General features: G+C 39.6%; 1 protein-coding gene across 18 annotated transcripts in view; it reads right to left on the bottom strand.

Moving 5' to 3' along the window:
• Positions 1-15,826, bottom strand: part of ABI2 (abl interactor 2) — a 71,737-nt gene that overhangs the window by 6,934 nt on the left and 48,977 nt on the right. For 3 of the 18 annotated variants that reach the window (XM_037398774.1, XM_037398776.1, XM_037398782.1), the window contains 7 exons: positions 15,409-15,506; positions 14,523-14,669; positions 13,327-13,451; positions 12,186-12,368; positions 9,432-9,590; positions 5,010-5,096; positions 4,504-4,677 (listed from right to left, as the gene is read on the bottom strand). In XM_037398774.1, coding sequence (XP_037254671.1) covers positions 4,504-4,677; positions 5,010-5,096; positions 9,432-9,590; positions 12,186-12,368; positions 13,327-13,451; positions 14,523-14,669; positions 15,409-15,506 — 973 coding nt within the window. The remainder of the gene's footprint in view (positions 1-4,503; positions 4,678-5,009; positions 5,097-9,431; positions 9,591-12,185; positions 12,369-13,326; positions 13,452-14,522; positions 14,670-15,408; positions 15,507-15,826) is intronic. The other 15 variants (XM_037398777.1, XM_037398779.1, XM_037398791.1 and 12 more) reach the window with 7 other exon arrangements.

Here is a 15,826-nt window from a genome sequence, read left to right as displayed (position 1 = left end):
TATTAAAGAGAGCACTGTCCTGAAATGGCAGAAAATAGACATCAACTTGATTTGTTTTTCCATTCTCAGTCCTATAATTATGTGTTCCATACAGAAAATTAGCTACGCCAGACTCTGAATACTTTAACAAACAGCATCAGTCCCTGCTTTGAGCACTTGGCAATGAAACATGCAGCGCTGCCATTGAAACAAAATGCATGTTGGACAGGGATCCTAAAATCTCATACTGGGGATAGAAGGGAAGATACTCTAAACCAAAGCAAGGAGAGAAAACTAACAGCATGTGTTCATGAGCACAGCGTCCAAAAGTCCTACTAAACTCATCATTCTTTTCAAAAGAAAAGAGGTCATTTCCTTTTGAGGCAACAAAGGCATCAGTACAAATATTTACTAGGGAAACCTGGATCCTGAACAGATCATAAAGTAAAATATACAGATCAATCCCAGTGGAGAATCAGTATATACAGGGATGTATTTTTTTAAAAATAAATCTCCCAAACAGGAGATTTGTATCATTTGACCAGAGCATATTCTAAAAACACATGTTGCAGGCTCTACACTTATGCCAGCACAGTTGTTAAGTAACTCATTCCCACTAGTTTTAAATATACCATTCTAAGGAAACAAAACACGAATGGAGAAATGAAAGAATTTTTAGCTTGAAAACCAGAAGTCACTATATGAACATGTGATACGATCAATTTAAGTCCTTTCAAAATTCCTTCTTAACTGCCTTCTATACCTGTTCATTTAAAAACATGTCTTCCTAGAGTCACTGTGCTGTTGTTCTTCATTCTCTTGAAAATAATAATCCAAGGATCACAGTAACTTCCAATTCCTTTCTTTCTCATTTTTGAGCATGCTCTAGTCCCTTCCGATACTGAATGGATTCATTATTTCATGATCACAGGCAGAAAACTCTTCCCTAAGCTTATGATGAAAATTCGCTTCTTGTTAAGCCTCATATAAAATTACCTGAAGCCTGGTTTTGTTTTTACATCACCAGTGCTTCCTGCGTGTTACTTTTGTACCAGCAACATTCCTCTCTCTAAAAGGCTGTTAAATCCTTCTGTCTGTAGCCCCACCAGCTCAAGCTGTGAGCTTGTCACATACCACAAGCCCAGGCCAGCACTGCAGAAAAGGCTTCAGACGGGACAGGAACCAGCACTACTGACTCAGGGGGCAGCATGCTTCCCTGTGAGGCGGAGCCAGGGCCTCTTCTAGTTTATATCTGAACGCGTTTCAATGCGGATATGAAAACCAGAATTACTCATTTAGGTGGACATTCTTCCGATCAGCGATCTTCGTTCTTCAACAATTACACAGAGTTTGGCTGAACTCTGTTACATCCAACTGACCGAAAATGTAGGCCAGGGGGGTTATCCACATGAAATCCGATAGCCACTTCTCTCTCTGTGGTATGAGGGCAATTTCTCCTTCTGGAAACCTGTTTGTGTTCATCTGATTTGCAAAGTTGGGGCACATTCTTATGTTTTCACACCATGCACCCAGACACAGAGCTCAACGGAAAACTGCAGCGCACTTCCCTGGACATTGCAGGTTGGCTGTTGCTATTACAGCCATCTGGTAGCATCCTCAAGTTCAACAACCCCAATAACTGTATCCCATCTAAGAGTTTCTCCATCTGTTCAGATGGATCTGCTGCTCACTACCTTCCTCAGCTGTAGGTTTGAGTAGTGGATCATACTGAATCCCATTTCAATATATAGCAACCCTCTATTTGATACCTCCTTGGGGTCCCAGCTTCTACATTCTCACTTTAGCAAAGATTATCTACACTAAACCTATTAGAAATGATTTCATATGAATTTAAATAAACAAGCACAAATCCTAGGAATTGCTACTCTACTTATTGGGGTTAATAGTGTTTGAACAACTATTTCCTTCCATCAGTTTTGTCCACTTTGAATCACATGGCACAGAATACTATTTATAGGAACTTAAGGAGTTGCCACAGGAATAATTTTGCAGAAGATAAAGCAGTATTAGTTCACAGCAGGATAAGTATACATGTTCTTCGAGTATGAAAGTCCTCTTTTAGCATGGGGCTTTTCATTAACTTTAAAGCTCACTTGCTACCAAAAAATAAATTAAAAAAAAAAACAAAAATCACAGCCAAGCACTTCTCTCCCAACTTCAGCAAAGCAGTCAAATCTCAAGTCATGGGCTGACTATAAGTAGAGCTATTCATATAACTACAACAGAATCCACACCTATGTCACTATCTCATTTCTTTCTGGTATGTCACTATCTCATTTTTTTTCTGGTATCCTAAACCTACTATTTAATAGTTCTTCATACATTGTAAGCACTTTAATTTTTCATTACTTTTGTGTTTCTAAGAACAGACCAACCTTTTAGGCGTTTTAGTCATCTAGTTTTCACAATACAGATCAAAATTGTTTTTGCATGGGACTCTACCTCAGTATGAGAGAATGTTTGCCTTCCTATACTTTTGCTTTTCTTCAGGAAAAATGTTCGGACTAAAAGCCCGACTTTCTCCAGCTAATCTTTAAAGACTCCCATCACAGTTTTGCTATCCCACGTGCTTTTTCCTATAAATATCAAACTACAAGTGCCTGGACTGCCTGCTGAGATGGAACGAATCTGTGCATATATGCACCTATATAAATCATTTTAGTTCACAAGCTTTCAGAAATCACACTGAAAAGCAGATCAGAACAATATGCTGTAATTCAAATGTTGCTATTTCTTCAAATAGAAAGTTGTTTTGCCAGGCCATGTGCCACATGATTTTGTGGCTTCTCTTGCCCACAAACACACACACCCTCTTTGCATTAGTATGAGATACTATAAGCAGGGAGTGCACATCAGGATCCTCTTTTTCCTCTTTTGCTTCTAGCTGAAATGCCACTGAGCGTTTTCTGAGAGCCAGGTGGCAGGAATAACAGAAACATAACAAAGATAGCGATATGAATGTAGAATTAGGCTAAAGAGTGTCTTATGTCTGGGAAAATACAGAGGAAAATCTTGAGACTACCTGTCCTATCAAAAAGTAACATGCCTGCCATCTTCATCCAGCACAAGATACACCAGCCACAATGAAACTGAGCAGATAATTGTGCATTCTAACTGCTTGATAAGGAGGAGTTCATTAAGTAATGTAGCACACCCAGTATTTTCTGAAATGACCTGTACTGAAATTTGCCATCCTCCCACAAAGAAAGAAATGCGACATCAGGAGCCCCAAGGCACCCCAAACCTGATTTTGTGAAGCCAGGTAACTAGTATCAATAATTGAGAATATCCTCCAAACTGCACAGCAAGTGGAGTACTTTGTATACAAGATCCCTTTTCTTCCCTGTCCTCCCTCATGGAAATAAGCTTCCCTGACAAGAATAAGCTGAAGCAACTTCCAATCAAACAAAGAGCCTGTGTGCATCAACAGAATAACAGTGACACTTGCTGTCAATCAGGGGTGTGGAGAGGTCAATAGATAAAGCGAGTCATGTAAACACCCTGCAAGTCAGCCACTTTGTATGACAAATGGTCTCAGCTTGTCAGCAAAGCCTGGGTACTCCTTGCACTAAACACACCAGCTAGACAGAGGGTGGGGGAACAACAAAAAAACTCCCACATATTCCTCCATCTCCCTCAGGAGTAGTAACATTTTCTTTGGGCAGGAGTTGGCAGAAAGTGTCTCTTCCATCTGGGTTTTTTCCCTCCCCTCAAGTCCTTCACTGGGTTTTTCTTGGTGGCATTCTTATTTATTTTACCCTGACGCAGAGTGAATGTGTCTAACAATCGCTCAGCTGAGATGCCTGGCTGCTTCACAGCATTAGATTTTGTATCACCCTTTACATGACCCTGTTTCACAGGAGAACACCAGGCAGTAGAATTTTCTCATATTCAAGTGCCCCTAAGTCATTTACCCACTCACTTTATTTCACCTGTAGTTTTACTCTAGCATGTTTCCACTCCACACACCTGCTTCAGAACTGGAAGACATCTAGATGCAGCCACGCAGCAATGCCTCGGTCAGTCCTGCACAGACCCAGCACCTTCTAGCTTAGCAGTCCCACACTGCTGCAGCACTGCGGCTTCCAGAGCCCCGGACACCCCTTGCGGCACTTCCCCAGACGCACCAGATGCTCAAAGTTCAAGCGCAGGTGCAGCACCGATTCATTCATTTTTGGCCTCCTATGTGTTTGATTATGAGGGTTCAGCAGGCTGCTGAAAGGTGAGTCTTAAGTAGATTACAGAGAATTTAAACAATATGTAATTAGCCAGCTAATTATGATTCTTCCCTTTGTGGAGGAAGGGGTGAAAGAGTCAAGACTCAGAAGAGTAGCTTAACTTCTGTTCTTTAAGTTGCCATTTGGAGGAGCACCTCTACCACAACACCAAACACCAGCTATGAAGCAATCTAGGCAGACTCCATGTCCAATGCAGAATGGCAGGAGCTTATACAAAATGTTCTTACAAACAGGACCCTACTATCTCTACTAATTCCACACCTACCCTTTTCTAAGTAGGTCCTCGGTGCCCAAGGAGGGTCCTCCTCAGCATATGGATCACTATACTCTACCACAGCTGCCTCCTCCTCCTCATAATCCTCTGGAGGTGGGGGTGGAGGTGGGGATTCATCAAACACTGGCTCATCCACAGGCGGTGGTGGGGGAGGAGTATCTGAAACTGAAAATACACAATAGTATAACCATGAAAATGTCTCTTGAACCATGTTAGCAGGTTGAAGTAATACTCCATACCCCAATTAGTTGCACTGGCACCAACAGCTAGACTTGTGGAAATACAGTAGAGACAATAAAATCCAGGGAAGAAAGGTTCAGGTTTCTCCAATAAAATTACTTCCTTTTCCCTCCCTTCACAATTTCAGACAAACTTGCAGAGGCAGTAGAGAAGGCAGAATTCTAGCTATAAGCAGACAAATCTTTCATCCACTCAAAACAAAAGCCACATCTAAATCATAGATCATAAATCATAGCACAAGGAAGCAGCAAACTTACTGTTTTCTTGAACTCTGGCCACAAATCCCATTAGCGGTAACTGTGGAGTTACCTGTAGGATGGAGGGGGGAGGCGGAGCAAGGGATGCTGCCACAGAAATTAAAGAGAGGCATTCAGTTAGAAACACAACAAAGCAGCAAAGTAGACATCATCAGCACTCAGACGTGTAGCAGTCTGCCAAGAAGCTGAGATAAAATAGCTGACATTCAAAAAAGAAACAGCTCAGGTGGCTTAAGCATATTCCTAATCCCTACTTCAAGGAGATTTCTCTATTTTTAAAATTTCCAACCCAGCTCTTTTTCATAAGATTAAGAATCCGTGCTGAAGTATTTTTCTGATCTACTGTGCGATTCCCTTAAGCTGAAGGTTATTACTACAGCAATCTAGCACTTTATGAACAGACCTAACTAACAAATGTATCAAGAGGATTCTCACCCTGTAACTCTCCACCTTTCCAATCAAACTGCTATTTCTAGAGGCGACTTCTGCAACAGCATCCACAAATCCTTAGTAATGAAAATGGATATAACTAGTTTTTTCCAAAACGTAGGCTAAAAAAAACAATCAAATGAGGCTGTTATTTTAGGCAAAACAGAAAAAGATGCTTTTGAGAACTGAGTGTACTTGGAAGACACAGGACTTCTGACCTTACTGGTAGAACAAAGTGCACTGTGCTGCTGCTGAGAAAGCAGGGCCTATTCCAGATGTGCTGCCTCATTTCCTCCCCACCTGATTTCACAGACCACTGCACTGAGCTCTGGCACAGCCCCTTCACTGGTGCTGGTAGAGCCGTCTTTGTACGATGCATGTGAATTCACATTTGAAGAATATACTCTGAGCCAGCTGCAAATGTTGTAACACTGAATTTGTGGTTTAATCCAGGATTGAAAGTTTCAGATAGTTAACCAGTTTTATCTAGTTTTAGTATCACTTTGCAAGAGTAATGCAGAAATATTCTTTAAGCAAGTTAGAAGATTATTTTTCAGAAAGCACACCTCAGGAAAAGCACAACTAAGTTAATTTTCTTATTAGTAGTGGCATACAAAAAACACTGTCATGTCCAAAAGAATGAGGGAAAAAGCTCTACACTTCATGTACCAGTACATTTATGTAGCTTGCAGAACTAAATAAATTGCAGACTAACTCCAGAGCCAGTAAGAAAACTGTCAGGCATGATGTAGTATTTTTCAGAATTAATTCACATCAACATACAAAACTCCAGAGCATTTGTCTCAAACTTTCTTCAGTTTGCTTGTTTCAGTAAGTATTATCTGAAGTGCTTTGAATGTCTTCTGTCACTCACATTCACATTTCTTTCACAATCACATACCCCAAATAACAAAAAAAACCCAGAGCAACCATCCTTTTTGTGGCAAAAAAATCCTTGTACCTCTGTATAAAGCAAGCTCCATTATCTCACCACTTAATTGATATTCCTTGAGAAAAACTGAAATACGTTTCTAATTACAGGTTCTTTCACTTGACTGATATGACTTCTGAGAGTATTTGTTCCTTCAAGTATAACCACAGTACCTGGAAAAAGATTTGGTCTTGCATTTTTTTTCAAAGCAAGGAAAGGGAACCTGAATTTCAAGTCCTACTGAAATGCAGTAATAGTCATGAATTCAGCATTCCTGTGTAACTGTGAAACTCCTGCCTTTTTAATTATATCTGCTATAAAAATGTTCAGTTTCAAAATGTTTCCTCTATTCAATGTCATATGGATTCACAGAATTCCTATCTGTCATACAAGACTAGCTTCAGTTTCATAGGTCCCTCCAGTGTACTTTGTTCGTGTGCTATATATATTTCTTTGAAAGTAATAACAAGGTTTTCCATGTAGAAAAATAAATGACGCTAGACAAGCACACCAAGAAAACAAAAAAAATAATCCCTTAGTTTAGTTTGGGTTGTGTAATTTAATTAAAACGGTTATACTAGCACTAGCTGACATCGTTCCTTTAACTATCTGGTTAGCGCTTCAGTCTACGCATAGTGCAGGGACTATCATATTATACTGTCTGTATATGATATATAATGACTTTAAGCTAGTTTTGGCCTTTAGGAGCCAACACAATTAAGTATTTTACTAATAATTACTTTGTTTATAAAGTGCATCAGAAGAACTTTACTGTACCTCTGCTGTCTCAAAAGATGAGATAAACACCAGCTTAAATATTCCCTCCCAGCTTCCTTCCATATAGACCATTGGTAAATTAAGAATTCATCTGTACAGTTGCTGTAAATTAATTCAGAAATGCTCAAAAGCACCTTCCATGCGATTGCTTTGGCCTGGTAAGAATTCACATACAAATACTGTGTAGTGCAAACCATCATCTCAGTACTTGCGCAGTTTCTCCCACGGGGTTTTAGCCTGTGCTGAGCTCTATACCGCTTAGACACCAACATCTAAGGCTGCAAAGTTAGAGCACCTGTTAGGTGGCATGGCTGGCAAGGGTGGCTTTGGGACAGACATATGCTGAGCTCATTTGGAGTCGTTGGAGTCATTGGAGTTTCTTAATATTTTCTTTTCCGTTATTAAAAAGGTCTCACCATGAAGTACAGAAGTTGTATTATCTTAGAAGCGGCATTCAAAAGAACAGGGCAAGGCAAGTATCCTTCATCCTTCCGTGAAGCGAATAAACAAAAATGACTATGCCAACATACTAAAAAATGGAAGTGAAAAAAAACAGTACTGCTTTTTTGCCAAACAGCCTGCAAAGACATAGCTGCCACACTCCTCTGCCTATTGTAAGGTATCTTTTCCACCACTTAAGTCTGCGCTTCCTTCCCCTCTTCAGGAATGCTGAGAAGCAATTGTGGCCACTATCCTGTCACTACTAACCCTGCTCCTTACAGACAGAACAGTCCCTCTGTTCTTTGGGTCTTCATCAATTATGCATGCTTGAGCACCCTCTCCTTTCAAGGTACAGGCCAAAATAAACTTGGTTTAGTATAACTGCAAAGCTAATAAATTCTGTACTCTGCTAGACATAAAAATAATTTTAAAGTCTCTTACTACAACTGCTTATTTATGTTGTATCAAGTATGCCTGTATAACTGAAGTATTTTGTTTGTGATTTACAGCTCAAGTGACTAATCACCACAATCATCTTCTTTTTGAGTACACAGGCTGAACTGTAGTTATGTAACTTATTTAAATTCTCTTTGGCATTTTCTGTGACTACCTATTAACAATGCAATGGTAGCTTGCAGAGAATTATCCCTTTGCTAAAGCAGAAATGCACAGCAGCTGTCAGACACTCTCTGGATATACTGAAGATCATCTTTACTGCAAAGGTAATCCTGAAAGATTTTGTACTGCTACTACCCTTTCCTTCTTGCCTACTCCCCTTCAGCCTTCCATACGCACATAGTGTGCTTAACAAACACCACACATTTCAGGCAACTGGGCTACAATGTAGTCATATAACTCTTCCACCTCCCTGTCCCCAAGCAGGACCATCCATTTCCTTCTCAAGTTAAGTGCACACATCTCTTTCCACAGTAGTTAGTACACAAGCAGTAATATTTGAACCTGATCAAATCCCTTAAATGCAGATTGCAGCATTTGACCTAATTCCCAGTTCAGTGCTCAGTTTAAAAAAAAAAATAAAACCACCAAAAACCATCACCACCACAACCACAAAACACGAATGCACCGTAGCGCTTGAAAGTCAACATTCGATCTTGCTGGTAATAGGGCATTTCCTGACACAGAACCTTCAGTACATCCTCTGCATCTTTCTGTAGCTTTGTCAAAAAAGAAAGACTCCCCTGCTCTGGTATCAAAACCTTCACGTTTTTCCCTTCAGGGAAAAGGACCCCTTAGATAAAATCTACTACGTTATGCCTGGCACACAGGACACGCCACTCCAAGTTAATAGCTCATCCTGCTTTATAAGATAGGTCACCCATTAAAATAACATCGCCTGTGGACTTAGCAGAAGACACAGCTCCCTTGCATCCCACATCAACACCGCTGATGTCTCCAAGGTGTCTAATGCTTACCCTTGTACAACAACTGCAATTTCTTGAACTGTCCATTAATCAGAAGGAAAAAGCATCCAAGATAAAGACTGATTAATGAAGAATCAGCCTTCTGGCGCAAAATCAAATACCCAACCCACGCCAAAGCAGATACATGACACATGGTGTAGTAAAGGACTAAAGCTTGTCTAATAGGGACTGTGAAATCAAAAGTCATTTATGTGGCATTTATTGTTTTAAGCCACCTGCAATAACGGGAGCTGAACACTGTACTTGGACTGCAGCTTTGGCGTGGCTACCAGCAACATACTGGAAGTTACCTGAGACTAACTGCTAGATCTGCAATGGAGACAGAATACAGTATTTCAGAGATCTGAAGGGCACTCCATTCACCACTGTGTTGAATTCAGCAGAGCAGAAAAACTTTCCTACCTGGGTTCTGGTTATAAAACGGTCCTCCGTTCATCTGGTTCTGAAGGCTTGTCTGTGATGTGATCGACGGAGGACGCCGATATGGCAAAGATCCCCCTATTGTTGGGGGGGTGTGTCGAGATGCAGGCCTGTTCATGCTGTAGAACTGAACTGTGTGACCTAGGTTAGAAAGAGAAATGTATTAGCAAAGAGAAGAATGACGCCTGCCTTTTTTATATCTGCAGTCAAGACTCAAATGCTTGGAAAGGTTTTTGGGTCTGGGGTTCTTTTTTCCAAACAGTCTGCATCCCAGGAGCAGTCAGCCAGTTCAGCTTCCAGACTGGCAGGACACTGGATGTCTCGATAGCAACACAAAACACAGCTATCCCAACTGCCCATACTTAGCACTGTTCACAACAGCCAGTATGAAAATACAAAGGTGTCTAAGCTACAAAGCTTCAAAAGGAAAGAAAATAATTCCCAGTTATCCATTTTTTATAACTTATTATAATAACTTTGTGCAAATTTAGTTATTTATAAACCTGCATAAAAATAACACTTCACAGAGTCCAGCAACTAAGCAATGTACACATACAAACTAGCTCTGTGCCATTTTCGAGATTCAATGCTGTTACCTTCTACAACTGAAAAACACAATACTACCTATCTTAGTGCCGTTCAGGAAACAGCCAGAGAATCATCTGGGGATAAGAGAACGTTAGAAACTGCCTGAAGGATGGAATAAATGAAATCATACTCAAAGACCCTCTTTCAGGGAGCTGTCAATCGAAACAACTCCTTAAAATCTTGCTCTCCAGTTTAATCACTTCCTATATCAAAGTAATTGATGCTGAATCTAAGCAAGCAACGAATGAAGACCATTAAGCTATTTTCTGTGCTCACGTAAAGTTCTCTGGCTTATGCACTGTATATAAAAGTAAACAGTACTCTGGATTTATTAAACCCATATGGGTTATTAACCTCCCTAACTATTCTGCCTCCACCATTTGCGCTAGAGGTAAATCTCAGAATACAATAGAAAAGCGATGTCACTGTGGCTGAGGAGACATTCATGCAGGGAAGTAAACAGAGAAACAGACCAAATGAATGTGCCATTTTTAAAAAACTTCATTGTTCTCCACTATGTTTTGATTGCTTTGCAAAACTTCACACTAGGTCAGTAAATAAAATGCAAGTTGCTTGCTCTATTACTTGCTTCTAAGAGCAAATGCATGAACTAGAGATTCACATTCCTCCTGCTTTGTACAGATACGTATGTCTCAAAACCCACACTTTTTACGGACGAGGAATAAGAAGAGTTTAGAAGCAATCCACCTGGTATATAGTTTTTTTCACATTTTTCCTAATGCATCTTTTCAGTGTGTCTGCCTCCCCATGCACTGGTAGAAATTGGTAGTGATTGGAGAGAAGGAAGGAAAAGAAGAAACAGGGATAAGAGATCTTTAAGGAGAAAAAACTACAATCTCATCGAAGTATTTGAAAAGACTGGATAGTTTACCATTTATTTCAGAGAAGGCATGCACGCAACCTCACTAACAGTGCTGGGAAACAAGAGATCTTAGAAATAGTAACCAACCTGAAATTTCTCTTATTAAATTGTGAATGTGAGTTTATAGCCATTAAAATACTAATCCCTGCTTGATTTTGACTTGTCAAAAATACAGAAGCAGTATGGCTTAAGAACTGGGATACTGACAGTGCATCAAAAGTGGAAAATTGATCGAGGCCCTATATGGCACAGCTCATCTTCTAAACATGAAAGGAGTTTAGACATCAGGAGCATCTTCTGATACCAAAATTCATCACAGTTCGGAAGCTTCTAGTCATAGTCATGGATTCTAGTGCAAGAACTTTCTAATTTTACATGAGCCACAGCACCTTACATTAAATGTGATCTGAATGCTTCTGGCACCTGGTGAAATTCTTACTAAAAGAGACCAACACTAATAAACACACAAACCAGTTCACACCATGGTGATCAGCCTTCACAGTTAGAAGTAACAAAGCACTAGTAGCTATATACAAATTTGGCTAAAGGAGGTCTTCACAGGGCAGCTGTAAGTCCTCATCAAAAGCTGGTAAGATACAGCATTATGGTTAGTTAGTACTATATGCTGCAACTTCAGCATATGAGAAAATGAAAAACATAGGGTTATTTCATAAGCATTAAAAAAACCAAGTTGCAATACACACCATAAGTACCACCTACTAAAACAAAATGCTTTAGTACTATACTGTGTAATAAAAACTTGTATTTTACTGAACACCAAAAAAAAATGCCCTTTTAATCAGTTCATTGAAAGGAGACTTGTCATTTGAAAGCATTGAAGAAACAAGTCATACAAATCATACTTTGCTAGACGAATCTTTTTTATTCCATGACTGAGAGTAGTGAACAAACTTCCCATTACTGAAAGAGAGTAATCAGACACAGAACTACCAGTGCTGGTTCCCCCCAGACATAATTAGTCTACAAGATTCTTAGTATCCAAACCACAATAAAATGATAATGTAATAAATTATTATATACACCTAAAAATAATGATGAAATTAAATGACTGCTGTTTGAAAAACTAGCACACCTTGATTTGTCTACTACAACCATTACCTTATAGTTGGGTATTAGCCGATATTTTTCTAGTTACATTAAAAAAGATTTTAGAAAAAGATAAATCACTGCTTCTGAGGCAACTTTGAAAAGCCTTGGCTCGTGACCACTTCTGGGTTCATCTGCCCGGTGGAGCAGACACTCACCTGTAGAGGGTGTGGAAGAAACAGCAGGGGGAGTTGGAGAGGTGAAGCCATCAGCAAGGGGCTGAGCTCCTGCAGCAGCAGCAGCAGCATCTGGGGCAGCGGAGGAAGGGGCAGGAGCAGGAGGAGTGGGGGCAGGAGCAGAGGTAGCAGGAAGGGGAGAAGTGCCAGCCGAGCCAGCAGGGGCTAAGTGAAGAGAGGAGGAAGAGGTGGCGTTAATAAGGAGATATGTTAGCAAGGATTAGAGAAAGCCTTTGACTACCCAGTGTTAGCTATTTATTAGATGCATAATACTTTAGAATGCACGAGGAGATGAGAGAAAAATGGACCTGTTAAAGAAAGGCTCATTCTTATGTAGACGATAAATGAGGGTCAAGCAAATCCACCTCTTTCCAGGTCTGAAGGGAACAACCCTTTTTGTTCTTTTCAGAACATTTCACTGAAAGCCATTACTTTTGAAAGATGGCTTTACATTTTGTTTGTTAATGCTTTGATCTGTAGCACTGCTGCCTTTAGCTTCTGTACGAATTAGAAAATACAGAGAAGAGGAAAGCCAAAAATTTCCAGTTCCTTGGTTCAGAAGCATCATGTATTTCAGATCACACTGCAAGCCAACTAGACACTCTTCTTCACTGAAAGGGCTGAGCAAAGGAAAAAGGAGAACCCTATTTCTGGAAAGACTGGGGCAATTACATTGAACAAGTGCCTTTTTGTGACAACTCAGTCAGGCTTGAATCAATGTACCAAAGATTTACTCTGTGCCTGCCTGTCATTTAATCTAATTTTCTAAAAATATCCTGTGTATCTGCACGAACCGCCAATGAAAAAACATTGCTTAAAAGAACAAGGGAGAATCTTCCCCCAGCCCACTGAAAAAGGTGTTGTGTCCTACCTAGTCACATGCAGGCAGCCAGGCAAAAAATTCTGATAAATAAATACATAACAGAAGCATTAGAGCACATCAGACACTCCCAGAAAAGATACTACTTGATTCCAACTCATACTATCTATCTATAGCACGCAAGTTTCAAGGCTTTCATGTTTCTGGATAACGACCTTTGAGACTTCTCTTGGGGTTTAGGAGACTTGCAAATGCTAAAGGTTAATGCTGAGTCCGAAGGAGGAACAGCAAGTTACCATTTACCTGGATAGACACTGGGAGGAGATGGCGTGGGAACAGCAATAGGAACACCCACACTGCCACTTCCACTGTTCTCTCGACTGCTGCTCCGACTACTTGGGTGGCTTCCTCCACTACTTCCACTGCTGCTGTAAGAAACCAAAATAACCCAGGGTATGAATATGCTGGTATGCGTGCTGAAAAATAAGATCCCTCATATAGTACCTTACTAATTCAGGGAAGTAACAGGGAACAAGAGAAAAGAAACAAGGATGGTAGAAATCTACATAAAGCTTAATTTTTCCTAAAACTGTTAATTTTGACTACAACACAACAGGTTTTTCAGTTACTTTTAGTGAACTTGCCCAAAAATGAAACAATGCCGAAACTTTGTTCCAAAGCACTTCATTCCAATATTGTTAAACTCCTACTGAGCAAACACAAGTCTTTTTCATGTAATTTACAAAACACACAGTTGTTTAGACTCCGATATATATGCTTTCGTATGAGACTACTGAAATTTGAAAATTTTAAGATAGTAAAGAAATTTGGAAATTTTAAGATAATAAAGTAAAAAAAAGATTTTCTTTTAAGTCCATGTGTTTAGCCATCCTCATGTATTTATGGTATTTTAAAAGTAAAGATTTCAAGGGAAGTATTTCGAACTGTCACAACATAAAATTTATTATCCTAGAGAAAAGGCTAGCCATCTGCAGAACCTTTGGTAATACAGTTCAGCTTTATTCTGTGTTTGAAGTTTTCAATATCCTCAAAATACAATGCTCTTTCAGCTACTCAAGCTATAAACCCTAAAGACTGTTCAAATAAAAATATGAACTAAAAGCATACTATGCAGTCCCTCAGCATTTAAAAGGCAAGTTGTATACAAAGTCTTTTACCAGTTTTGTAAGTATTTTGTAAAATAATACCACTATCTACTTGAAATACTCCACAATTTTAATCATTCATTAAGGACTGTAACTAAGGCATAGCACTAAAATTAAGGTGACTAGAGGATTAAGTGAACAAGCCCAATGTGATTCACTATTCTGGTTTTATTAGAGTGCACTCTTGTCATGCCAAATGGCGCCTCCAGCCCATATCATGAAGTAGCAGGCTTCACTGTAGAGGTGCAGATGGATTTGGTATTTATCATAGCATTTTCTGTCCATATGCTTATATAATACTAACCACACTTTGTACAGGACTACACTGAATACCTGTATGTGCGATTCCTCTGATTGACAGAAGCTGTTCTAACAGGGCTCTGTTGTGAGGGAGCCATATTGCGCGTTGGACTAGGCACGTAGTCATTTGGTACCACTGGAGGACGTACTGGTTCCAACGTACGATAGGGAGAGTGACGCCTACATAAGGACAACCATATTTCAGAAGCAAATTAAGGTAATACAGACAAAACCAAAGACTTTTCATTCTTTAAAAGACAGCTACATGCTAATCAGTAATGGAAGCTAACAAAAATGTTTTTCTGTAATTTTGTTATAATGATGTTTCTCAGGTACTTCAATCATCCTATTAATAAACTCTGTGTTGCACATCCCATTCTTGTTCCAAAAGTAATCCGTACCTTGTTTCAAAACAAAATCACTATGGTCTGTATGTACATAAATAACCAGAAACCAAAAAACAGCATGCATCCCAGTTATAACACATTTTCCTAAGGCCAAAGCCAAGTTCATAGACTTAATAGGAAAGTACCTCTGTCACATAGTAGACTAATAATTAATGAACAGTGCCACATACTAATTTTCCAGTTGTTTAGCACCACCTGTCAAAGCCATACAGTTAACGACTTTTTACTCTAAAGCATGTAGTTGTAAGTGTTCTGCAATGATAAAAAGGTTCCTGCTGGGAAAGGCTGATGACACCCACTGCCTTCTGGCAGAAATGTGCTAACTGATCTAAGACATGATCAGTATACAAGGATGTAGATATAACACCTCTTGACCTTTGTGAATGGTTAAAAAAAAACACCACCAAAAAAAAAAACCCAAAAAACAAAAACCCACGCTACAGAAAACAAATCTTCCCTTTTTTTCCCTTCTGTTCACCAAAGCCATTTACACATTCAGTAACTGCACTTACCCAATAGTTCCTTTTCCCGACATTGGTGGACTTGGTGGCTTCTGGGTGGGTGGTGTTGTACGAGGCAGTCCACCCATCTTCATGTTCTGTGTGCTGACCTGCATGAAAGAATGGGGAGAAAAACAGCCTTCACTAAGGTCAGCTTCTAGGGGGAGAGACACTGGGATGCTTTTAGCAATTAACTCTAAGAAGGGGAAGGTTTAAACAAACAAAAAAATTGAGAGGCCATGCATTTTGTATGCAATTTCCACTTTGCTAGAAGTCAAGAGTTGTGCTCAAAGGACTCTTCATTACATAGGGCTTTTAAAAAATTGTATATGCAAAAAGTGAATTTGTCTTTAAGCTACCACATAAATGTTAAATCAGTGACAATACAGACACTGTATCTAACTTGATTACACCTCCCAGTCATCTTTTG

The sequence above is a fragment of the Falco rusticolus genome, chromosome 8 (assembly GCF_015220075.1).
Source record: "Falco rusticolus isolate bFalRus1 chromosome 8, bFalRus1.pri, whole genome shotgun sequence".
Lineage (NCBI taxonomy): Eukaryota > Metazoa > Chordata > Aves > Falconiformes > Falconidae > Falco > Falco rusticolus.
The sequence above is the reverse complement of the archived record's forward strand: the minus strand, read 5'-3'. Positions and strand labels throughout refer to the sequence as shown.